General features: G+C 45.6%; 2 protein-coding genes and 1 long non-coding RNA gene across 5 annotated transcripts in view; 1 reads left to right on the forward strand and 2 right to left on the reverse strand.

The window, feature by feature from the left end:
- Nucleotides 1-24,357, forward strand: part of LOC108400750 (dedicator of cytokinesis protein 1-like) — a 436,037-nt gene that overhangs the window by 184,412 nt on the left and 227,268 nt on the right. The window lies entirely within an intron of this gene.
- The window catches only part of LOC140849957 (uncharacterized), a 31,589-nt gene that overhangs the window by 2,196 nt on the left and 5,036 nt on the right, over nt 1-24,357 (reverse strand). The window contains exons 1-2 of one of the 2 annotated variants that reach the window (XR_012132447.1): nt 2,751-3,381; nt 2,114-2,175 (exon numbers count right to left, since the gene is read on the reverse strand). This is a non-coding gene — a long non-coding RNA (uncharacterized lncRNA). Of the gene's footprint in view, nt 1-2,113; nt 2,176-2,750; nt 3,382-24,357 lie in introns of those variants that run through there. The other variant, XR_012132446.1, reaches the window with a different exon arrangement.
- Nucleotides 8,390-14,530, reverse strand: LOC140850046 (uncharacterized). The gene is made up of 5 exons (XM_073239846.1): nt 14,189-14,530; nt 13,365-13,422; nt 12,722-12,782; nt 12,387-12,450; nt 8,390-11,172 (listed from the first exon to the last, which is right to left on the reverse strand). Exons 1-5 carry the CDS (start codon nt 14,528-14,530, stop codon nt 10,714-10,716), a joined length of 984 nt encoding a protein of 327 aa, XP_073095947.1. The 3' UTR covers nt 8,390-10,713.

A 24,357-nucleotide genomic window follows, 5' to 3' on the forward strand; every position in this document is an offset into this window, starting at 1 on the left:
CTCTTCTGGACCTTCAGCACCCTTTATCTACTGACTGTCAATCTTGTCTGCATATTACAATCACCTGGGAAGCTTCAAAAGTTACTGACGCCTGAGTCCCTGCCTCAGAGTCTGATTTGCTTGGTCTAGCATGTGGCCTAGGCTTTACAGATTTTGAAAGCTTCCCAAGTGCTTCTGATGTGTCTGAGGTCTGAGAGTCCCTGCTCTAGAGAAGTAGAGTGGAGTGGCAGTAGAGAAGGTTTGGAATATTTACCAAGTACCCAGGTGATTCTGATAGACCCAGAAAGCCTCTGCTAGAACATGCCAGGGGAGTTGTAGCATTTGCACTTCACATACAGTAAACTGCTATGGAGTTCCACTTTAATTAGTTAACCTAGAGGGTGATTTAGACCCCTGTCCCCCAGGTGTCTGGGGTAACACATTAGACCCGAATCCTGCAGTGAGTACAGGTGTTTTATTGAACATGGCCTGCTCAAACCTTATGTCTAATCCTCCTTGGTCTGACCACTTAGCATCTGCTCTTTCACATGCTCCCTGGGCTCTTGCCAGGAGAGATTGGCTTCATATATATAATTTGGTGTATATCTGCTTCCACAACCGAACTGGTACTTCTTTTCCTGTCGATGTTGGAGTCAAACTCTAATTAGAACCCTCTAGGCATGGGTACAGTGTATGTGTCTTGCTAGTGGGTTTTCAGCCCCAGACAAGTTCACTGTCAACGAGACCAAAAAAATGACAGTGGAACGTTCTTGGAGTGAAAGGGTTTCTACCCAACTTTATTTCCACAGTGGCAGGTCAATCACTAGAATCCCGTCCACTCAGAGCGAGTCTGCATGCAGCAAGCTGGTCTCTGTCTCTGGGCTCTTCTGCCCACACAGCCATTCTCTGGGCCTCTCTGCCACCGCAGTTGTCTCAGTCTCTGTCCTCGGCACTGCCACCACTCCAGCTTCTGCTCTGCTCTCCTGCAGCCTTGCAGCCGTGCCACCGTGTTGCCCAGAGCACTGGGTGGAGCTCTTAATATAGAGTGAATAGCAACATATTGCCCACACACGTGTAGTGAGCTAGCCGACCAGGGCCAGGTGACAATCCTGGCCATAGGGACCTTCACTTTATCCACAGTGTATCATGAAGGGTATTAGCAGGTGGAGTGGCTCCTGGCTTAGTTGAAGTCATTCATAAGCTTTCATACTAGGGGAGACCAGCTCCTTCTGAGGGGAAAGTCAAGGGGCTCTCTCCCCTTGCATGAGTTTCAGAAGGATTTGAGAGTTCAGTCTTCCCTGTCTTGTCTGTTTCGGCACAAACATTCTTGTCCCATGCCTCAGGGCTCCGTGCCTCTTCAGAAGGCCCCTCTTCTTGGTATGTGTGAGACTGGGCAGGGTAAGTGTTTGTCTGCCATCCTTATGACCACACCACTGCGTGGTCTCCAGCCTTCCTGGACCCAAACTCCAGGAGATGAGGAGCTCTCCATCCATCGTGGAGACTCTCTGATTTCTACTCATGTTCTTACTGCTTTTCATGCAGGTTTCTCAACTCATCACTGCAGAGTGATAGACTCTGCACTCTGACAGCTTAGCACCATCCCTGGCTTCTACCTTCACGTACCAACAGCAACTCTCACTCCCACATTGTGCCAATCAAAACGTTTCCAGACATTGCCAAAGTTCCCTGGGGGACAGAATTGCACTAATGGAGAACCTCTGCTCTAGAGCTATCAGAAGAAGCCACCCGATGCCACGATCTTTTAATTCACATTATTACCATAGAAACTAATTGCTACAGTGAATTGATTTTCCAACAACTTGTCCTCCACCTGCCCTTCATTGTATTCTACTTTAATTTGAATAATCACAATCCCCAGATGCAGTTAGTTACTCATGCCCCCTTTCCTGATCCCAGAACCCCAAGTTGAAGGTCTGTTTCCTAGAGCTATTTTCAGTACCAATTTCTGCATCAGTTAATATCCCAGCAGGAAACAGATGCTACACTCAATTTGAGCAATTGACGACAGTTTAATCAAGGCACTATTTACATGGATATGGGCAGACTGTAGGGAAATCAAAAGGGAGAGTGTAGGACCCTGAGCTAGTAATGCTAATGGGGGCTCCATTCTTACCTCTAGACCCAAGGAGGCAATGGCAGAAGGGGAAGAGAAGTTCCCAGGATCTCAGAACCAACCTGGAAAGAGAGAGCAAGTGAGCTACTCGAGAGATGGGGTGGCTGAGGTCTCCCTCCAGTAGCTCTCTGTAATTGGTGGGGGGATAGGATATTTACCCCCATCCTATCTGCTCCTTCTGCTGATCCCTGCTGGAAGAGCTCACCTGAAATACAGGGAGCAGGGAAGCACCTGGATGCAACCCCTTGATGAGGGTGCCTTTGATGGCCCCATACTGATTGATACATGCTTCTGGAACACATGGTGGAGAAAGATGAGGACAATGCAGGAAGGCAAAAGGGAGGCATGAAGCGTATGAGCTGTGTTTCCAACAATGGAAACAAGAAATTTTCAGACATTTTTTTGAGAAGATTATCAGTACCACTACAGACTGAAGAAAGAATGAAAACTAGGGCAACTTGGAAATGACAGCAAAAGTCGCCCAAATAAAGGATTATTATAAAAAGCCACGTGTACATGTGTGTTTCTCTTCCCTCCTTTATAGTCTCCAAATAATTATTGCAAATTCCCATTTTGCTTGATAAAGGTAAAAATTTCAGTCCTGAACTTCCACTTAGCACTGAAGTCTAATGCTCACCATCCTATTGATTTTGCATCTGAAGTGGCCTGGAACCCGTTCCCATCACTTCTCCACTGCCACTGGCTTTGTTCAGCCAAGGCCTTCTTTCTCCTAGATGATTTTGAAGGCCTGATACTTCATGTTGGCTTTCTCTTTTCCAGCTTGTTCTCTTTACACCATCACTTATTATTCTAAAATGAAATCTAATAATGCAAATTAACTGATTAAATAATTCTCAATGTTTTCTATTACTTACAGACAAAATGTTTAACACTTATGTAGCTTATAATGAACCTGCTTTCAAACTTTTTGACCATTCTTGTCTCCTTAAATTCTACCCATATATTCCCAGGTCATGTGAAACAAATCACCGTGCTCTGAGTCCTGGTCGTGGGGCGCCTCTGCATTTGCGCACTACTTACTCTACCTGGAAGACCGTCCCGTGCCCTGACCTAACCACCCCTCATGCTTCCCATGGAAAGATTAGCAATTGAGTTTCAAAAGTCAACCCAACCACCAGTCTTCACTGAAAATGTAACCAAAGTATTTGGGTAGAATCAGTGCTCAGAAATGGAACAAACACACTAAAAACATTCAACACTGTTAACATAAAAAAATCAAATTAAAACACTGTGGTTAAATTAAAATGAAATTAAAACCTATTATATGGTCATGCAGAAGTGCTGTGCTGGGAGGGGTGTGGCTGAATGGCCACTTCCATAAGTTAATGTTAGATAATAAATCAATAAACCTTTTTTTAAAGGGAAAGCAGAAGACTTAACCAATCTAATGTTGACTCAGTATGTTTGGTTTTGAGAATTTTAAGACCCAATAATAAGAAACACATACTCTTGAAATCGCTGTGCTATCCTGCAACTTCCCTTTCATTTAGCATTATTTTTATAGTATGTAGTGAATTTTTTCATTTCTCTTAAGTTTTAATATTAATCCATATTCCTATGTTTAGTTATAATTTATTCCCTATTACTACTGCTTAGTGTCCTGTTAGGCAAAAGTAACAGTTCATCTGTTCTTCAGTTGACAGATTTTGGATTGTTTCTAGTTTTTGTGTTATAAAAGCACTGCTATGAACATTCTCATACATGTTTCATCATGTGCATGTGTGAGATGGGGCTTCAGAAGCAGAATTGTGGGCCTGCAGGGCATACACACGTTCAACTTCACAACATAGCGCCACACTGTTTACTACAGAGGCTGTAACAAGCTACTGTTTTTGCCAGCAGTGATCAAGGGCTAGTTACAGCCTAGGTGTGGATGGGCACTGTACCAAGTGCTTCACACATATTATTCTGCTCAGTCCTTGTGATAAGGAAAATATTCAACACAGCCGTCCAGGTCAGCAAACCGCTTTTTTCCTCTGGTTGGCAAAGCCCTCCCAGCTCCCTCTGGGCTCCCCTTTTGCCCTCTGCATGCCATAATGTCACATATCAAAATAATATAAATTGCTCCCCTTGCTTGTGCTCAGGTCTCAGTCCTTGGGAGACTACTCCGCTCTGAGCCCGCCGGTGTAAACTGAAACCTCAACACTCCAAGACCTCCCAGTGTCACTTGGTTTTTCCATCAGATCCAGTCCAGGTTTTCCAGTATTTTCCGTAACACTTGCAACAACTCTGTACGAAGAGGATTAATATCACCACTCCAAACGAGGAAACGGACAGTCTGTGTACGCCACGCCCCAGTGTGCGCATACCCAGGAGCGACGCTGAGGGCTCTCGGGCAACAAGGTCTGTGCTTGCAGCCGTGACACAAAACTGCGAGAAGGAACTGGGATGAAATTTGTTGCAGCATTAGTGATTTTTTTTCAAAGAATTAGAGAAACCTTCAATTTCCCTTGGATTCACAGCTTTATAAATCATACTGCCATTACCTTATGAAACATGCCATCAGTAAAACAGGGTTTTGGAAGCTATTTCAATAACATGGGATGTACTCATGATATAGTATTAGATTAAAAGAATATAAAAATGTACATTCCACAAGTCCAAATGTACATGTATACATGTATGTGTATGTAAGAATAACATGTACAAAGAAATATACCACATTTTTCTGGATTGTGGAATGGTAGATGCTTTTCCTTTCTCATTGATTATTTTCTCTGGTTTTCAAGATGTCAACACAGAGTTTGTATTATTTTAAAAATATGAATGAAACTCATTCAAAAATAAAGGTCCATGTTTGATGCCTCTGGCAGAATTTAGGAAAGTAGCTGTGACCTGCAGGACAGCTGAGCACGAGGTGCACTGACCTGTGGCTCTCATACTTTGCAGCTCCAGAAGCATGTAGAGGGCCTGGCGAACGTGGATGGCTGAGCCCCTGACCCCAGGGATTTTGATCCAGAGCAAAGCCAGGAATTTATCTTTTTAACAAGTTGTCTGGTGAATTGGTGGCTACTCTGACTACTGATAAGGCACAGTGGTCATGAGGCCCTTTCTTGGCAGCAATAATTATGGCAGTGCTCATAGCTGCTCCTCTGAGATTGTCCTTCCCTTCCCGCCCCGGAATCCCAGGTCTTCCTGTTTCTTTGTCTTTCTGCTACTTTTCTTCAGTGGAGTCCGTTCTCTAGCAGAAGAGAAGGAGTGGGTAGACGGCCATCTTTCTTCTCTCTCCTCCTCCTCCTCTTCTTTTTTGAGATTTTTCAACTTTGAACTCATTTGCTGCATTGTTTTCTGGCTTCCAACATGCTGCCAGGAATTCATGCCCTAACAATTACCAGTCCTTGTCAAAGGACCTGTTTTTCTTTCTGGGGACTTTTAAGGTTTGTTCTTTATCTTTGATGTTCTGAAATTTCACAATCATGATCCTTCATGTGGTTCTGTTTTCATTCATTTCAATCTGGTCAAGTTCTGTGAAAAGCTCTATTGAGATTTTTATGATAACTTCATTGAATTTATACATTAATTTGGGATGCATTGACATCTTTACAATATTTAGTCTTTCCATCCATGAACACAGAATAAATCTCTTTGCATTTTTAAGATCTTGTTTTATGTTTTGTAATAAAATGTTTCATAATTTTCTCTTGAACAGCTTTACATTTCTTCTAGATATATTCTTAGGTGTTCAGTATTCCCAGGTATTCCATTTTTTTTTCCCATTGGGAATGTATTTTATTGAGAATACTTTTTATAATTGGTTATTTTGGTACATAGACAAGCTATTAAGTTTTATATATTGATCCTTGACTTGTTAAAGTTATTGCTTGTTAAAGTTTTAATAACTTCTTCCTAGTAATTTTTCCATGGGGTATCTTTGATTTTCTTTGTAATCAGTCTGTAATTATCTGCAAATAGCAACTTGTTTCTTCCTTTATCATTGTAAACCTCTTATTCATTTTCATACCTGCTAAGCACTGTTAGCAGGGTCCTTGAGTTATCCCTGACTTGGAAGGGAATGCTTCAACCACTCTAATATCAAGTACACTAATTTCTGGGGCTCTTTGGTAGATGCACTGTGAGGTTCAAAAAATTCACTTTGATTTCTAGGTTGCTAAGTGTATTCATTTTATCATAAGTGAATGTCAAAGTATCCACTGTTTTTCCAGTGTGTGTTACGGTGAACTTACAATTTTTCCTCATAGTATCTGTTGATAAGGTAGATCATAGTAATTGTTTTTCTAATATAAAACATTTTGGCTACACTGGGGTCCCTTCTTGGTCCTGGTGTACCTTGCATGTCTTGGTGCTGGCCACCCGTCTACTGGGCTCGGTGATGCCGTTAGATGGACGCAAGTCTCTGTGCACATTGTGTTCTGACTTTCTGTGCGATAGTGCGTCTCCGTATTCCACCCCTGGATGAGGTTTCTGTGAAGCCATGTGAGGTATCTGGGTGAGCTCTCTGGATGAGGTCTCAGTGAAGGCTTTGAGAGGTTTGCTGACAGATCTCTGTGGGAAATCTGCATGAGGTTTCTGTCTAAGGATCTGTGATGCACCGTGAGGGCCCTGTGTGAGGTTTAAGGTCTCTGGGAGACACGTGGCCTCTGTGGAAGGTGTCTGTGTGAGAGGTCTCTGTGGAGAACTTTCTCGGTGTGGTCTGTGCGATCCCTGTGTGCATCCCGCCTCTGCACTTCTGGCTGTACTACATGGTGTGGAAGCCTGAGCTGGGAGGGCAAAGGGGTTTCCCCTTCCTGTTGCTGCTCTATCAGCATCACCATCTGTGCTACGTCTCCCTCCTGGGTCCATGTGCAGTGCCTCCACCTATGTGTAACTATCTTTTCTTGAATCAAGAGAATTCAAGGATTGATGGGCAAGCTTGGAATACTTTGTCAAGGGATGAACTTGCTCTGATTTGCTTTCCTCCTGGATGTTTGTTCCCCTGCCTGTGAGCCAATGGCTTAGCTAGGCCTGTGATCTCAGAGCTGGAGCAGTGTGGAGACCACAGGGTGGGGCCGGGATGAGCCACTGAGCTCTTAACTTTTCCTTCTGCAGATGGCAGGAGGACCCCAGGGGTCTCCTTGTTCTCTGCACATTCATGGGCACCTCCTTCCTCCAATACCAACTTTTCAAATCTTCACTCCCAGAGATTCACAGTGTACAGCTGTCAGATAATAACTACATGGTGAAGCTGTGGGGGGACAGTGTTCCTGGCCCGGGATGAATAAACCAGTGTGACTGAAAGGATAGACTCTCAGCGTCAATGGTAGAAACATGTTTATCGCTCACAGTGAGGCTGGCTCCGTTTGTCCCTTCGGGCTGCTGCTTTCACTCTCCTCCTCGGTGGGCTCTCTGCCCCACCCTCCCCTTTCAGGAGAAACTCTGAGAACAGGTCCCTGGCTACAGACAGGTGCCAGACCAGTTACACAACGGGAAGAGAGAACAGCCTCTCTCCACACCTTCGCCCAGAGTCTGCGAGAAGCTGAGCGGTGTATGTAAAGAGACTAATGCCAGGGAAGAGATTCTTGAAATACTGCAATTTTACCCCACAACACACTCAAGGCCCTCTTTAATTCATTCCAGAACTCCTTCTCTAGGACTAACAAGGGAAGGTGGGTGACCCCTGAGCATGGCCGTTCATTCATTTCGGACAGGGGTGACCAGGGCCCTGCAGCCTTCCTGATGCTCCACCCCCCACTGTGCACCAGGTGACGGTGCCATCCTAGCTGAGGCTGCTCTAAAGTGTGGGAAAGAGAGGTGGGATTGGGTGCACGTCCATTTCTTTAAGGCTATGCCAAGTCAGTTTCACAGGGCACCTCCCAATCCAGGCTTCATCAGAGAGAAAAGGGGCTCCAGGGGGCTGGTTTCATCTGTTCCCTCCAAGAGATCCAGGTGCCAGATTTCTCCTGCTTCTGACCTCAGGACCCAGCACCCCCTCCCAGACATGCACTCTTGTGGCTCTAATACTTTCTGGAGCCTGAGAGGGATGCCCAGCTCTGTAATGCCTCCACACACCTGCCCTCCACAGCCGCCTGGAGTTCAAAGTGGCATGGAAGCAGGAGAAATGCAGTCAAATAGACCCTGCAGAGAATGAGACCTTCATAGGGTAGTTGCCTCATTTTCAGTTTTTTGTTGTTTGTGTAATAACAGTGGTATGAAAATATGGGCAAGGAAGAGACGTGGGGTAAGGAGCGATCCTGCAGAATCCCACATCCCTCTCTCCCTGCCCTCCCTTCTGCAAGCCAAAGCACATCATGAGCACAGGAGCCAATACACAATCCTTTTATGAGGGAAAAAAACATGTTTATTGGGGAGCTTAAATATGTTGGATGTGCTAATGAGAAAAAGGTTTGCATTTTTTCTTGGAGACTTGAATGAGGAAAGGTTAGAGCACCTTGGGGTTGCCCAGACTAGAAACCTCTGCAAAGAGGACAGTGCCGCAGGTAGTGTGTCTGTTGGCCTGGGACGCGTGGCACAGCCGATCCACCCTGGCAGTGACTGACTGGAGAAGACAGAGTCTTCTTGTGGTACAAGGACGTGGAGCTCCTCAGGTCCAGCTGCTTGTTGAATATGACTCTTTTCAAGGACTCTTGGTGTTTGACTTGACTTTCCTTGACAGGACAAGTCTGGCCCTGCTGGGTAGCTTGGTGACCACAGTGTGTATGACTAATTTTCACTGGCTCTCAGTAGCCAGGCTGCCGAAGGAAGTGGCAACACCCACGTACTGGGGCTTAGAATTGCCCAAGGGAGTGGCAACCCCCATGTTCTGGGGCTTGGAATTCCCCATGGGAGTGGCAACACGCACAGACTGGGGCCTGAAATTGCCCATGTGAGTGGTAAAACCCACAGACTGGGGCTTGGAATTGCCCACGGAAGTGGCAACACCCACGTACTGGGGCTTGGAATTGCCCATGGGGGTGGTAACACCCACGTACTGGGGCTTGGAATTCCTGTTGATGTTTACTTAACTTTGTGGAGTGAAGTCCACGGAGAACTGCCCTTTTCTCGTCTAAAGTCTGTCCGACTGCTCTCATCAGCTCCTTAGCCTCAGGATCCGCGTTCTTCAAAATTCATCTTCTTGGGCGTGATCCCTGGCTCTGCGCCGTGGCCGATGAGAGTTTAGATTTGCGCAGAGTATCCTGATGTTCATTGTTTTTATGGTGAAACTTCTTATGGAAGAAGAGCCTCAACCTTCCTCCAAAGGAGCTTTCTGGAGGCCTCCGTTCCTCCCCTGGTGGGCACTGGGGGAATCTCTTCCCAGCAGGTTGTACTGCTCCCCGGACCCGGGCAGGCTGGCCCGTAGTCACAGCCTGACGTGGGCCCAGTGCTCCAGACCCCTCTCTGTGCTTTCCCGTAGGCACTCTCTGGGGACGGCACAGGGGTTCCCGAGAAGCCACGTGGCCTCTGATGAGCAGTGTGTGTTGGGGACAGTCCGGGAGATGGTTCCCCGACTGTACCTTCACCTGGGGCTTCAGCTCACTCACAGCCTCTGTGCTGGGAAACGGTTGTACTGGGCACAGGGTAACAGACTTTCTATGGATGGGGGGACTTTGACTGGTCCCTGGAGCTTCTGAAATCCTTGTATGCACGTTTAAGGTCAGCGGTATTGTTTGCAAGCTGACTCTAGATGGTGGCTGGAGAGCTGGAAACCCTGTGGCCTCCCACGCCTCTGCGGCCCTCAAAGACCGTGACGTTGAGCTCACCTCCAGTACTGTCACGTTCCTGCAGGCGTCCTGTGAGGACCGGCTCCCACCGTCATTTCTCAGCTCATCCCTGGCCTTTGCTGAACAGGGACACAGCTCTGGGCCGCCCCTCTGGGCCTGCTACCCAGTCCCATTACACCAGATTCTGCCCATGGCGCTGAGTGGGCGGCGCTGAATAGGCGGCCTGCTCTCCTGCCCAGTCGGACAGGATTTGGGCCGCCTGTGGTCATCACTGAATGGGCTTCCTCCCCAGACCTTTTCCACACACACATGTGGGGGAGTGAGGGGAGGCCTCCCCATGGTGGAAGCTGACTCCCCTGTTTCACCCATCTCTTCTGCAAAGGCCTGAAGGGGTTTTCTCACAAAGTCAGGAAACTTGACTATCGCAGGCATGCCAGACACACAGGTGCCTGGGGGTGATGAGGTCAAGTGCAGAATGGGCAAGGGTAGAGCCTTTTTGAGGTTGAAGATATTTACGGTCTTCAGGACCTTAAAGAGTACCCGCCACCTGTGCTTCGCCCGGAACCTTGTGGTATGTGCTTCCAGCATCTGTCGTGTGTCCAGCTCAAGAAAGGGGGTCCCATGGCAGGTGTTCATACGGGGTTTCCAGCCCTTTAAGACTCCTCGATTCCCGGTTTCTGAGTGGGTGTCCAACTTCGGAAAAGCAAAGCTGTCAGCAAGCCGGGATGTGTGCCCACTCATCGAGCACAGACCTTCACCGGTCTTCCTCAATGTCCTTCTTGGGTGTCTTTTCGGGATGTTTTCTACATTCTGATCTAATTCCCCTAGTATATCGTGACTCGGGAGACTCAAGTCACTTTCTGACACCTCTGAGCTCACCACTGGCAACCTCAATAGGGGGCTTCCCGAGTCCTTGAGTAGTTCTTATGGGACACACACCGTGAAGCCCCTTGGGCCTCTGCCCAGGTCTTGGCTGTGCCACAGTCCCACCTTCTGGGAATCCGGGCTGCTTTCACGAGGGAACGTGACAGTCCGTGAGGGTCGGTGAGGCTCCTGTGCCTGACTTGTGGCTGGTAACTCACCCTGGAGCCGAACTTGTTCCAGAGTCTTCCGGATCTTGCCAGGCAGCTCCCATGGGGGGCGAATGAACTGCTCTTGGAGGTGCTGCTCCAGTACCTTCCGCATCTCAGGACTGATGGGCAAATTCTCAGGAAGCATCGCAGCCACCCTGCTGTCCTCAGGACGGGTGGAAGTAGGGACACTGCAGACTTCCTGAGGCCTTTTGACTCCAGAGGATAGAGCCCGCTGTCTTTCTAGTTGCTTCTGCAATGTGGGCCGTTCTGGGTGTCGAATCTCAGTCCGGATGAGAGATTGTGGCTTATTCTGCAAAGTAGAACAAGTTACTCGACAGGCCCTAATGTGGTGTGGACAAGGTGGTATGTTTGGGAGAGGGGATTGGAGATAGGCTTGGATATGGACATGAACCAGAACTGGTGGCTCAAATTGAGGTAAGCTTGGAATCGAGTGTGGAGACTGGAACTCCAGTTGGGACAGAGGCTGGGACTGGAAAGACGGTGGAGAAATTTTAGCCTGCATTTGAACTGGGTAACGTTTTGAGATTACATTGAGTATAAAAGATGGAGACTGTAGTGCCGAAGGGCTCTCAGAGGTCCAGGCAGTGGCCCCAAGGGATTCACTATTACGGAAGGGAGACCCCAGAAAAGCTGGTTAGTTGTGTGCTGTAGGTGGCCCTCCAAGACGTTGGGATCTGACAGCTGCTGAGGACCAGGCAGCTGTTCTGGTTGGCCTTTTGTGCTTCAGGAGAGCTGGGGGTTGTGGTGTCCTGCTCAGCACCCAGTGGTTTCAATGTGCTCCCCAAAGAATTCAGGTTGTAGGCTGAGCCCATTTGTTTTGGATGAGATATGTCTTTTTCTTTCTCCTTGTAGATCTTGATCTTGACTCTCTTCGTAATTTCTATTTCCAGTAGATTCTGGTCATCACATCTTAGCAAAGAGGGGGTACCAGCCACTACCTGTAGGCCTGGGTCTCCCCAGAATGACGCCACTGCCTGGGACCCACCGTGTGAGGAGGTGGACGGGCTTTAGTCTTTGCAGCCGACTGCCACCAGGACAGGGCCAAAATGGGGTGACCAAGGCCCAAGGTGGCTGGGGCAGGAGAAGCTGCTCCAGGGGTGTGTGGGGACGGGCTCTGTGGGACAGTGCCCAGTGGGTGTGCCGTTGGGTCACACTGAGGAAGCGTCAGGGAGGAGTCTGGTTGCAGAGGGTGGGGCAAAGGAGGCTGTCAGAGATGGAGGGTGCAATTCCAAATCAGAGGGAAATAGGGGTGCAGGGGAAGAAGGGGAGGGGATGAAAGGCTGTCCAGGGGAAGGAAGAGCTCTGATGGTGGAGAGGCACTCAGGGAGGAGTGTGGATGAACAGAACATGTGGAGGCGGGTGAGCCTGGTGAAGCAGTGGAGGCCAGGCGCAGTGGTTGCTTCAGGAGGGGGGTCTGGAGGCTGAAGGGGACATGGCGGGAGGAACACTGCCTACGAGCTCCCTGCATGGCAGACGGGCTCCAGTAGTGTGTGCTTTGCATACCTCACCAAGGGTATCCTGATGTGATCGATGATCGTGGCTCCTGTCAGGGGTCCTGCTCTGGTGGCTGAAGAACATAGGAGGCCCAAGCTGCAGCCAGGAGCAGACGGGGCCAGGAGCGCCAAGGCGGCCAGGCAGAGGTGGGCATCTGGGGCCCATGGCCCTCTGCAGCCCCCACACTGACTTCATGGTGGTCCTGCTGTCCCGACCCCAGGCTTTACCCACCCCTGTGCCCATGGCTGCCCCTCCCAGGTCAGCCCCAGGCTGCGGCAGCCCTGGAGTTCCATTATAGGCTCTGGGAGGAAGGACCCCAGAGAGAGAAGGCTAAGCTTCATTACCATTCTACGTGTGATATCAGGCTGCTTGCCAGCTCCTGTTCTCGCAGGCGACCTCTGCAACCTGGGAAGTGGGAGACAGGATCGTGGTAGTGAAAGCAGGGACCTAGGGGTCTTACAGGAGTCTAGTGCCATGTCCATGTCACTTTAGGGGAGACTTTGGGGAGCTTAGTGTGTGGAGTCCAAGCCTCTGTGCCCAAGGCCACAGGATGCCTGATGTCGATAGCAAGACTCATGACGGGGAACGCTTTCTCATTTGGAAGGGGCATCCACATCCATTACCCTCTGCGGCCCTCACAGCTACCCTCATAACCATTCGTTGTGGGGGACAGGGCAAGGGCCACTTAGAGAAGCTCCTGAGGGAAGTTTAACACGTCCACACGTGGACCTGGCACTCTTGGGCCACTCTAGCCCACCCCATCCGTGCTGGGTGACACCCACTTCTGGCCCCTCCCAGCTTTGTTCCAGCCCAGAATCTGGGGAGCTTCCAGGCTCAGATCTCCTGCCCAGCAGCCTCCCCACGGGCTCCCTTTCTGGACGGACAGGCCCTGCCATGGGCACCCTCAGGGGTGTTGTGGAGCTGGGCCCTCGGGCGGCAGCGATGGAGGCTGCCTCTTGTGGGCAGGGACGGTGGGCATGCACTCACCTCTCAGAGCTGCCCCTCTCTTCCTCCTCCTGTTCTTCTCCCTGGGCTGCAGGTGACACTGAGGGACCAAAAACCCAAAATCACGACGAGGTGGGGCCAAGTCCCACTCAAATCCCTAGATGAGCTGCTGATCTCAGAGTCCATGAGCATTACTGTCTACATGTAACTAATGGGCCTTGGGGTTTCCTTTCTTGTACTCTTTTAAAGTAGATAAAAATATTTTCAGTTTTACTTCCTTGAAAAACTTAAAGAACGATTTTCTATGTGAGACCTGCCCTGGATTTCTTGCATCAGTGTATTTCTCTGCCCAGGAAATACACACGTGCTCAGACCCACAGGCCCCTCTGAGCTCTGTCAGGCCGCACGCTGCCTCCCCAGGCTGCGCCCTGCTTCAGCCCCTGCTCAGAGGCGCTGCGGGCTCAGCACTGCCCTTGGTTTGGCCTGGAGGAAGCCCCACCCCAGACCCCTACCCCAGACCCCTGCCCCAGGAAGGCAGCTGGGGGATCAGTGCTCAGGCGCCTGTCCTCCTGCAGGCAGCAAATTCTTAGGATCCCGGCTGCAGCCGCTGGCCTCTGGGTTTGGCATTTCGGCCTGGAGCCCTTTAGCCCACCTGCATCCTGTCTGGGATCTTCAGAAAGATCCTCCTGCCAGAACTCGTGCAGGGCCTGGCTTATGCCTAGAAGGAGGATTTTGTATTCTCTCCTGAGAATAAATGTTCTCTTCTTTCTAATCCCAGGAGCCTCTACAGCTGACTCCAAAAAGCAGCAGTAATCATAGAAGAGAGAGACTCATATTCTGTCAGGCCTGGGCCAAGGGCTCCTTACCTTCCTGATGTTTCTAGATGATGGTGAGTATAGATCACTTGGGTGGAAGTGGAGTGACAGGAGGAAGAGCCCCACTGAACACAGGATGCCAGCGATGATGGCAGACCCCCAGGAAGTGGAGGTGAAGCTCAGCCAGGTATCTAGAATGCTTTTCAGAGAGAGGAGAGGATACTGCATAGTCTGATCCGCACTGCTGCCCTCAGGCAACTGACCACTGGGCCTGTGCTTGGGCACAGCACAGCAGGCCCGCATCACAGAGGGGGGCCTGGTCACAAAGGGCTCCTGAGGGCGAGAGAGGGGACAGAGGAGGAGCAGCAGGGAACACAGCCCCTCCTTCGCCATCCAGTCCCTCAGGGCTCTGCACCCTAATGGGCCTTCTGGGACCTTCTTTCCAACCCTAATCACCTTGTCAGGGAGCCGGTTTTTCCATTCATCCAGACATTATCTGATTCACGTTGTCCTTTAGAGATCTTGACTAGAGGCCCACCAATTTCATAAGCCTTGAAATTCTAAAGTTGATCCTGGAATTTTAGCTATTTCCCAAGGATTTTACTCAGGATTTCCTCTGTCCCCCTTCCCCACACAATGTTTGTCTGGTATCAACCAAGGCAAAGAACTTAAATTTATTTTACACTTATTTAGATTTTGAATTATGAACAGTGCTTTGTCCCATTTTCAGTCAGATGAACTGACACAAAAAATTAAAATAATTATTTAAAATTCATAAATCCATGTATGAAAGTATTATAAGTAGTTAATTCTTGAAATGATATTTTAGTAAGTTTGTAGCATTTAAAATTATGGAGTTAATAAAGCTTTAAATTGTGTACTCTTGGCACTTGCTGTACACGCACATGCGCAGACACACACACACACACACACAAACTTTTCTTTTCACAAAATACTCCGGTTTTTTCAAATCCAAGAATCCATAATTATCTACTTAGAAATGTTTTTTCTATCTTGTCTTGATGGGTATTATTATTCTTATTCTGCCAAAAGATAGTCCTCACCTTCCATGTAAGTTTGAAGCATGTTGTCTTAGTACAGTGGGGCTGCCATCACAACACGCCACAGACTGGATCAATTAAAAACAACAGAAATGCACTTTTCACAGCTCTGAGGCAGGAAGTCCAAGATCAAGGCCCCAGTATGGTCACCTCTAGTGACGGCCCTCTTCCTGGTTCATAGCCAGAGTCTCCTCACTCTGTTCCCAGTGGGAGGGGGTTAGGGACCTCCTGGGGCATCTTTTATGAGGCACTCTTCCCCTGAATAAGGGCTGAGAATCACCTGCCTATGGCCCCACATCTCAACATCTTGAGGAGTGAGAATTTCGACCTGGGAATCCTGGGACGACACAAACCTTCAGACACGCACATGTGCTACACCCAGAAGCCGGGAATGGGTGAGGGCGAGCTAAGGGGAATGGGTAAGTGCAGACCCTTAAGATCTGGAGGGTGGAGGATGAGACTAGGAATCAAACCCCGGGGCTGAGTCAGGTCTTGAGCAGCCTCATCAGATATCCCTAGTGTGCATATTTTTTTCTGGGTGAGCCTTGCTTCCCTTCCCCTCCCCTCCATACCACTGGAGCCTCAAGGCCAACCTGAACCACAGAGAGAGGGAGCTTCGAGTCATCTGTGTGTTCCCTTATGGTACCATCCTCTGTCCCCTCTGCGGCAGTAAGTCAGGAGTCACTGAGGGATTCACGTGGTGAATGTGTCTTGATGCTCCATGTGGACTTAATGTGTATCCCCAGCTCGGTGCTCATAATGTTTTTCTACAGCTCTGGTGGGAATGGCATTCAAGTTTATTTGGTTTTATTGTCATGAATATGCACAGTCATTAGCACATTCTGCACCTACTGTTGATTCTGTGGCCTATACATCATTTATTTCCTCCTTTATGACGTTCTCATCTTGAATTTAACCTTTTGTCAAAATTTGGACTTAGGTCTTTTTTGTATGCATATTTGACCTCTTTATTTTTTCCATAACTCTATTTTCAATATATTTTATCGGATTTTTTATGCCACTTAAAAATCTTGCCCAGCTATCTTTCCCTTTAACTTGTATGTTCCCTTTTACAGATCAAGTATTTTTCTGTTTGAATTGGGAAACTTTTAGTATTGTAATGGTTTTATATCATTATTATGTGAATTTCCTCCTCAGATGATTTCAATTTTAGCATCATCTCAGCAAACCAAGAAAGTATTCTTACCTCCTCTCACCTCTTCTAACCTCTGATTTTGCTCTATCCATCATCATGGCCCTTATTTCAAGGGGATATTTTGTGAAGCTGTACTTGTGAACTGTTTTGGATATGCTACATTTTGTTGTATTTTTTAAATTATACAACAAACATCACTAACATCAATCCTTATTTCCACAAACCTAATGGCATATTCCTAGGTTTATTTTGTTTCCTACTGGAATATTTACTCTATGAAAATGTTCAAACTGATTTCTGTGAGATAATACTTTTGAGGTCTTATTTTCTGATAACATGTTTTTCTGTGTCCTCATGCTTAAAAGACCTTGGCTGAATGTAAAGGCTTAAAACTTCTTTCCTTTCAATTTTTTAAACATGTATTGCCTTGTCTTCTGATCTCCAGTGTTGCTGTTGAAAACCCAGATGTCAACCAAAATCAATTTTTCTTTAAAGGATGATCTAACATTTTATCATTTCATCAGGATGATACAAAACACAGTATAAATCATTTTACAACTATAAAGTTAACCAAAATATCAATGCAGTATGAAAGGAATTAAAACCTTCTTGAGACATTGAAGCATACAGGAAAATTAAGTATCACACACTGAAAAAAAAAAAAAAATGAAGGAGACAGTCATTAGAACCAAGTATGGTTTATACTTGGAACTTCCAAGGAATGAATGCTGACAGCTGGCAGCCAGCCTAGCAAGCTATCTGTCCAAAATTAATCATTTGTCAAGGAGAATAAGAGGAATTAGGTTTTGTTGGTGATGAGAGATGTCTTATGTTTCTTTTTAATAATGAAAAATAAAGGTAAGTAAAACTGGAGAGTAAGAAATAATGTACCTTTTATGTACTAAATTTGAGGAGAACTACCACATTTTTATGAATTTGAAATGATATCTATTGTAAGTTGCATCCCTTTTCAGAAGTGTATTTTAGAATTGATGGTATGTTATTTAAAAATGGCATGATTCCAAGCAGTTAATGGAAAGAAGATAATTATCTTCTTAATTCTTAGAACCTGGATTTTTGGAAGCTTAGGTGTATTCACACGATTTGTATTCATAAAAACTGCATCATGCCACCTGCACCTGTGGTTAAAAAGCAAACAAACAAACAAACATGCTGCAGATTCATTGGAGATTCCGTGATCAAAATCAACCTATCAACAAAGTATGGAAGACTATGATAATTTCAAAAGAGAATATAAATAACATAAGGCGAAAAAATAATTCAACCAAGTAAATCTGAAGATCTAAAAGGCTTTATTAAGTGATTCATGAATTGGGCAGCAGCCCATCATGCAAGTAGAGGGGAGCTCTGAGGAGTTGTACAAAATGGAAGGTGTTTATAGGAAGGACGATGGGATGTAAAGTTATTAACGAAAGAAAGGAGGGATTTGTTGCAGGCGAGGACCTGTTTTTGGTGGAAAAGGAATGACAGGGTTTTATCATGCAGGTCACCTCATTAGCACTGGTCAGGAAATTTCAGATTGTGAACCAGTGAAATACGCCGTAACTAATTGTCTTGCTTTGCTTTTGTGATGTGGGTGGCAAAAGACTTCATTTGGGGCTTTCTTGTTTTTAAACAATCCCCTTTGTGATCACACTCTCAGCCTAATAGTTGTGTTTTAAAAAATAAGGCATAGGTACAGCGGGCAGCAGGAACGCGCGGTGAGCACGGCGGCGGCGGGGCCCTCGCTCCCCTCGTGGCTTTGCCCTGCGGGGTAGTCCCGCGCTCCCGCCAGCTCCCGCTTGGACGGCGCGGATGCGCGTCCCGTTGCCGTAGGAACGCCGGAGCCCCGACTGGCGCGGGGGCGCACGGGGCGGACGTTAGGAGCAGCGGCTGCGGGGTCCTCGCTCCCCTCGTGGTGGCGGCGGCAGAGCCCTCGCTCCCCTCGCGGCTTTGCCCTGCAGGCGCCCACGCGCGCTCCCCTTGGCTCCCGATTTGACAGCGCAGATGCGCGTCCCATTGCGGTAGGAACGCCGGGGCCCTGGCAGGCGGGGCGGCGGGGAAGGCTACTAGCGCCCTAGCGCTCGTTCAGGTAGCGCGGAGCCCCAGTCCTTGGGCCTCAACCTGGGGTCCCTAGCTGTGCGCGAGGCAGGATATTGAGGCGCACCTTGGAAAACCGGGATGCCCAAAGCAGACAACGCCCACATGCCCTCACAAATGTGGACTGGACACCTCTGCCAAATCTTTGCTGCTTCTCTGCCGAAAACTGCCAGACTGCGAGACAAAGCCGACCTCCTGGTGGTATCACAGGCTAAAATTGCACCTGCTGTCATTTTGGTTTCTCTCCGTTTTGCACTTGGGTATCCCGGAGACTCCTCAAGAAGCATCTGAGGCCTGCAGTTCTTCTGTCTGCTATTCCCTGTTATTCTACAAGGGTCCTGTTGACATGCTGGGAAGGTGCAGGAATACATGAAGCACTCCTTACTTACATCACGTCATGGGCTCTTAGCGAACCTCTTTTCCTGGGCTGTGACCTTCACAAGTGCTTTGCAGCTTCCTTCCTCTCCCTTCAAGGAGATAGAAAGACTATGAGGGTAAGTTGTTCAGTATTTCCCTTCCCCTCTGTGGTTTAGGCTTTAATAAACAAATTTCCCTCCAGGTCAGGATGTTCTTAAGGAGAACAGAGTGGTCTAGGCTCATTTCAAAAGCATAACTTTTCACTTCTTCCTGCTGGGAACAGGACGGCATTTTTCTCCTCCCTTTACCCTGATAGGACTCCCCAGGTAAGACCCATGAAAGTGTGCTGGCCTCCCTAAGGTGACCTAAGGGGAGGTTTCTTTATCTAATTTTTCAAATTGAGGTATAACTGATATATAACACTGTATTAGTTTCAGGGGTACAACTCAAAGATTTGATATTTCAATATACTGGGGAATGATAACTACATTAAGTCTAAACACCCATCCCTCTACACAATTATAAAATCATTTTTAGTATATGAAACTTTTAATACTTATTTTCTTAGCAACATTGAAATATATAATACAGTATTATTAACTCAGTCACCATTCTGTACATTATATCCCCATAACTTATTTATTTTATAATTGAAAGTTTGTACTTTTTGACCCCCTTGATGCATTTCACCTTGTGAAAAGAAAACAACTTCACAGGTATCCATCAATCTGTATCTGTGAATTTGTTTTGTTTCGTAGATTCCACATATAAGTGACATATGCAGTATCTGTCTTCCTCGGACATTTCATTCAGCATAATGCCCTCATCCGTGTTCATCCGTGTGGTCACAGATGGCAAGATTTCATTCTTTTTATGTCTGAATAGTATTCCATTGTATATATGAACCACATCTTCTATATCTGTTTATCCATGGATGGACAGTTAGGTTGTTTCCCTGTTTTAGTTATTGTAAATAATACTGCAGTGAACATGGGAATACAAATATCTTTTCAAACTAGGGTTAATGTTTTCTCTGGATAAATACCAAGAAGTGGAATTTCTGGATCATGCAATAATTCTATTTTTAATTTTTGAAGGAACCTCCATTCTGTTTTCCATATGCCTGTACAATTTACACACCCACCAGCAGTGCACAAGACTTGTTATTTCTTGTCTTTTTGATAGTAACCATTCGAACAGGTGTGAGGTATGAGGTGATACCTCCTTATGGTTTTGAACTACATTCCCCTGATGATTACTGATGCTGAGCACCTTTTCATGTACCTGCTGGCCATCTGTATGTCTTATTTGAAAAAATGTCTGTCATATCTGCCTATTTTGTAATTGGATTGTTTGGCAGGTTTTAGTTATTGAGTTGTGTGAGTTATTTATGTATTTTGGATATTTACCTCTTGTGAGATACATGATTGGCACATTTTTTCTTCCAGTCAGTAGGTTGCCTTTTTATTTTCTTGAGCTGAGGAGTGCTGACTTCATGCCCGAGTTCAGATCAGGTCCCACACTCACAGAGGTGAGCAGTGCTGCCTCAATTCTTCACTTTCAACCATACCTTGGGGGTACTTCCATCTGCTCTCTGTTCCTTTTTCACAGAAACTGCTCTACCCAGGATGATTAACCTGCTCTCTGAAGCTTAATCCAGTAGATAATTTTAAGCTGTTTTATGACTTCTAGGTAGTATTTGATAGCACCAAACATTATCTTCTAGTAATCCTCTCTTCCTTCTGATTCCACATCCCATTGGTGCCACTGTGACCTATAGGTCACCTCATTGGGCACCTTTCTCAGACTCCCCTTCTTTGAGCTGTCCAGAAATGTTGATGTCCAACAAACTTCCATCTTGAGTTGTCTTCCTGTGCACTCCGCATAGCACACCTCGGTTGTTTCCTCTATTTGCATGGCTTTGATCATCACACATAATCTGAGGTTTCTTGTGTCTGTCCTAAGCCTAGATCTCCTTCCTGAGCCACAAAGCCCTGCAGACCCTGTGCAGGGCGCATCCCCAGAGCACTCCTGGGAAGAGAGCTTTGGCCTTGCTCCCTCTGGAGACACAGCGTGAGCTTCGGACCTGTAACCAAAGAGGAAGCTGGTATCCAGTGATCTCAGATACTTTGAATGCTTGGAGGCCAATGCCAGGAGGAGACTTTGCATACTCGCCATACGAGGTCCAGAGAAGGCCACCGTGTCCTAAGTTACCTTACTGAAAGAGAAACAATTCAGCCCTGTTTTAGGGAAATAAAAATAGCATAGTGGAGTAAGATGGTCTTTATAAGAATCACACATAAAATAGACAAAGTAACATTGAAATTGGACAAAGATAAACACATACCATTTAAAAGAAAAAGAAAGTAGAGTGTACAATGTTAATATTTCATAGATTGGCCTGAAGAACTGAGACATATAATAACAAGATGCATAATTAACAGAGAAGATCCATCAAAACATCATGAACTTTACAATGGAGCAAATTAGCAAATACACAAATACTTAAGTGCAAATAGATCTTGAGACAAAAATTGTAACATGAAATGTTAATATACATTTTTTCAGAAACATCTTAAGTAGGAAAGAAATAAGCATGCATGGTAAGGATTCAAATCATTTAATCAGCAAGTCTCAATTAAAGAAGATATAACAGATAGTTCTCTTTAAAAGAGAATATATATTATTTATGTCCATAGGGTATTTATAAAAGTCCATCATTTATCTTGATACAAATAGAAGTCTTGCTAAATGCCAAAGCAGAAATTCCAACAAATAAATTATCATAAAATGTGGTAACAGGAGGATACATGTAATAGTTGAAAATACAATTAATAGAACGGTAATTATAACTGAAATTTGGATCGCTGAAAACATCTAGGAAGTAAATAAAACTCTGATTTGCTTAGCAAAAATTATATGATGAGAGGAAAATGTTTTTAGAAATTAATAAGAATAAGAAATGAGATAGAAATGAAAGAATTAAGAATATCTTATGACAATACAATATAAATTTTGGAGACTGTAATGTGGTAATATGTGAATGTATATAATAAACATTACCCAGGGGAGGAAATCTGAAAAGATCACTACTGTTAGAATATAATATAAAGGTAATTAGAGATCTGCTGGGCTTAATTTCCAGCTTAGCAGTGTAAGAAGGCTGCCATGTCTAAGAGGGTCGCACAGATGTTCACAATTGTGTCTGATTTTGCCAGATTCTTGGTGTGACCCTCCCAAGCTGGATCTTCCTTCACTATCCAGGCCAGTGGTTCATTGTTTGGTATTTCTCCTTTCTCCACTTTATAATTCTAACTAAACCAAACAAAATCATCCTGAATGGAAGAATGAGATTAGGACTTGGAACCTGGATGAGTTGAGACAGATGTTTCCCCTCATGTTGCTGATATAGCATTTTAGGAAACCTGCAAAATGCAAGAAAAAATATCACAAACGCAATGTAAGAGGCAAGTTCCAAGTGAGGCTGGTATCACTCTTTCTGGCTGCCTAAGTTCATCAGCAAATCAAGAATGCACTGTGCATCCTGGCTAGTTATGCCCAAGGCTGGCAGAGATGGTTTTCTATGCCATTTGGAATGTTGTTAAGTAGAGGAGCTAACTACATCAGCTAAAATATGGGTGAAGACGTGAGTAAAGTTTTCTCTGCACTTATCTCTATCAGCAATGCCAGGTTTGGTAATCATTTCTGATTGTATATAAATTTGGAGATCGATTTTTCCATTTACTTGAGCACATCTATCCATCCAGCTAATGGCCTTTCAGGACAGAATTCATGTGCTACTCTATTTGTTTTTAAATTTTGTTTTTTATATTGGTATCATTAATATAAAATCACATGAGCAATACTGTGGTTACTAGATTTCACCAATATCCAGTCCCCACCACATACCCCATTACAGTCACTGTCCATCAGTGTAGTAAGATGCTATAGAGTTACTACTTGTCTTCTCTGTGCTCTACTGCCTTCCCTGTGCCCCCGACCCCACGTAATGTGTGCTAATTGTGATGCCCCTTATTTCCCTTCAACCTTCCTTTCTACCCACCCTCCCAACTTCCTTTGCCTTTGGTAACTGTTAGTCCATTCTTGGGTTCTGTGAGTCTGCTACTGTTTGGTTCCTTCGGTTTTTGCTTTGTTGTTCTTATACTCCAGAGGTGAGTGAAATCATTTGGTACTTGTCTTTCTCCACCTGGCTTATTTCACTGAGCATAATACCCTCTAGCTCCATCCATGTTGTTGCAAATGGTAAGATTTGTTTTCTTCTTATGGCTGAATAATATTCCATCGTGTATATGTACCACATATTCTTTATCCATTCATCTACTGATGGACACTTAGGTTGCATCCATTTCTTGGTTATTGTAAATAGTTCTGCTATAATCATAGGTGTGCATATGTCTTTTTGAAACTGGGATCCTACTTTCTTAGGGTAAATTCCTAGGAGTGGAATTCCTGGATCAAATGATATTCTATTTTGACCTTTTTGAGGAACCTCCATACTGCTTACCACAATGGTTGAACTCATTTACATTCCCACCAGCAGTGTAGGAGGGTACCCCTTTCTCCGTATCCTTGCCAGCATTTGTTGTTCTTAGTCTTTTCTATGTTGGCCATACTAACTCGTTCGGGGTGACATTTCATTATGGTTTTAATTTGCATTTCCCTGATAATTAGGGATGTGGAGCATCTTTTCATGTGCCTGTTGGCCATCTGAAGTTTTTCTTTGTAGAAGTGTCTATTCAAATCCTCCACCCATTTTTTAATAGGGTTATTTCCTATTTGGGTGTCAAGGTCTATGAGTTCCTTATATATTTTGGATGTTAAACCCTTGTCAGATATGTTGTTTACAAATATATTCTCCCATACTCTAGGATGCTTTTTCGTTCTGCTGATGGTGTCTTTTTCTGTATAGAAGCTTTTTAGCATAATGTAGTCCCATTTGTTCATTTTTGATAGGATGCCTTTTTGCTCTGCTGATGGTGTGTTTTGCTGTACAGAAGATTTTTAGCATAATGTAGTCCCATTTGTTCATTTTTTATTTTGTTTCCCTTGCCCATGGAGATGCGTTCAGGAAAAAGTTGCTCATGTTTATATTCAAGAGATTTTTGCGTATGTTTTCTTCTAAGAGTTTTATGGTTCATGACTTAGATTCAGGTCTTTGATCCATTTTGAGTCTACTTTTGTCTATGGGGTTAGGCAAGAATCCAGTTCTCTTTCATGTAGCTGTCCAGTTTTGCCAATACCAGTTGTAGAAGAGGCTGTCATTTCCCCATTTTATGTCCATGGCTTCTTAATCATATATTAATTGAGCATATATGCTTGGGTTTATATCTGGGCTCCCTAGTCTGTTCCATTGGTCTACGGTGTGTTCTTACAGTACCAAATTGCTTTGATTACTGTGGCTTTGTAGTAGAGCTTGAAGTTGGGGAGCATGTGCTACTCTTTAATTTAGGTTACTAGACATATATATTTCTGCTACTGAAACAGGAAAGGTAACTGTGACGTTGAGAACATGGTCTCTCAGTCTC

Source organism: Manis javanica, chromosome 6, assembly GCF_040802235.1.
Source record: "Manis javanica isolate MJ-LG chromosome 6, MJ_LKY, whole genome shotgun sequence".
Taxonomy (NCBI): domain Eukaryota; kingdom Metazoa; phylum Chordata; class Mammalia; order Pholidota; family Manidae; genus Manis; species Manis javanica.

Bases quoted from the DNA above. Each gene is read 5' to 3' on its own strand.
- LOC140850046 (XM_073239846.1), bottom strand. From the start codon at position 14,530: ATGGCGAAGGAGGGGCTGTGTTCCCTGCTGCTCCTCCTCTGTCCCCTC. The intron at 13,423-14,188 runs GTAAGGAGCCCT...TTGGTCCCTCAG, and splicing joins CATCTAGAAACATCAGGAAG to TGTCACCTGCAGCCCAGGGA. The intron at 12,451-12,721 runs GTAATGAAGCTT...TATGTTCTTCAG, and splicing joins CTGATATCACACGTAGAATG to CCACCAGAGCAGGACCCCTG.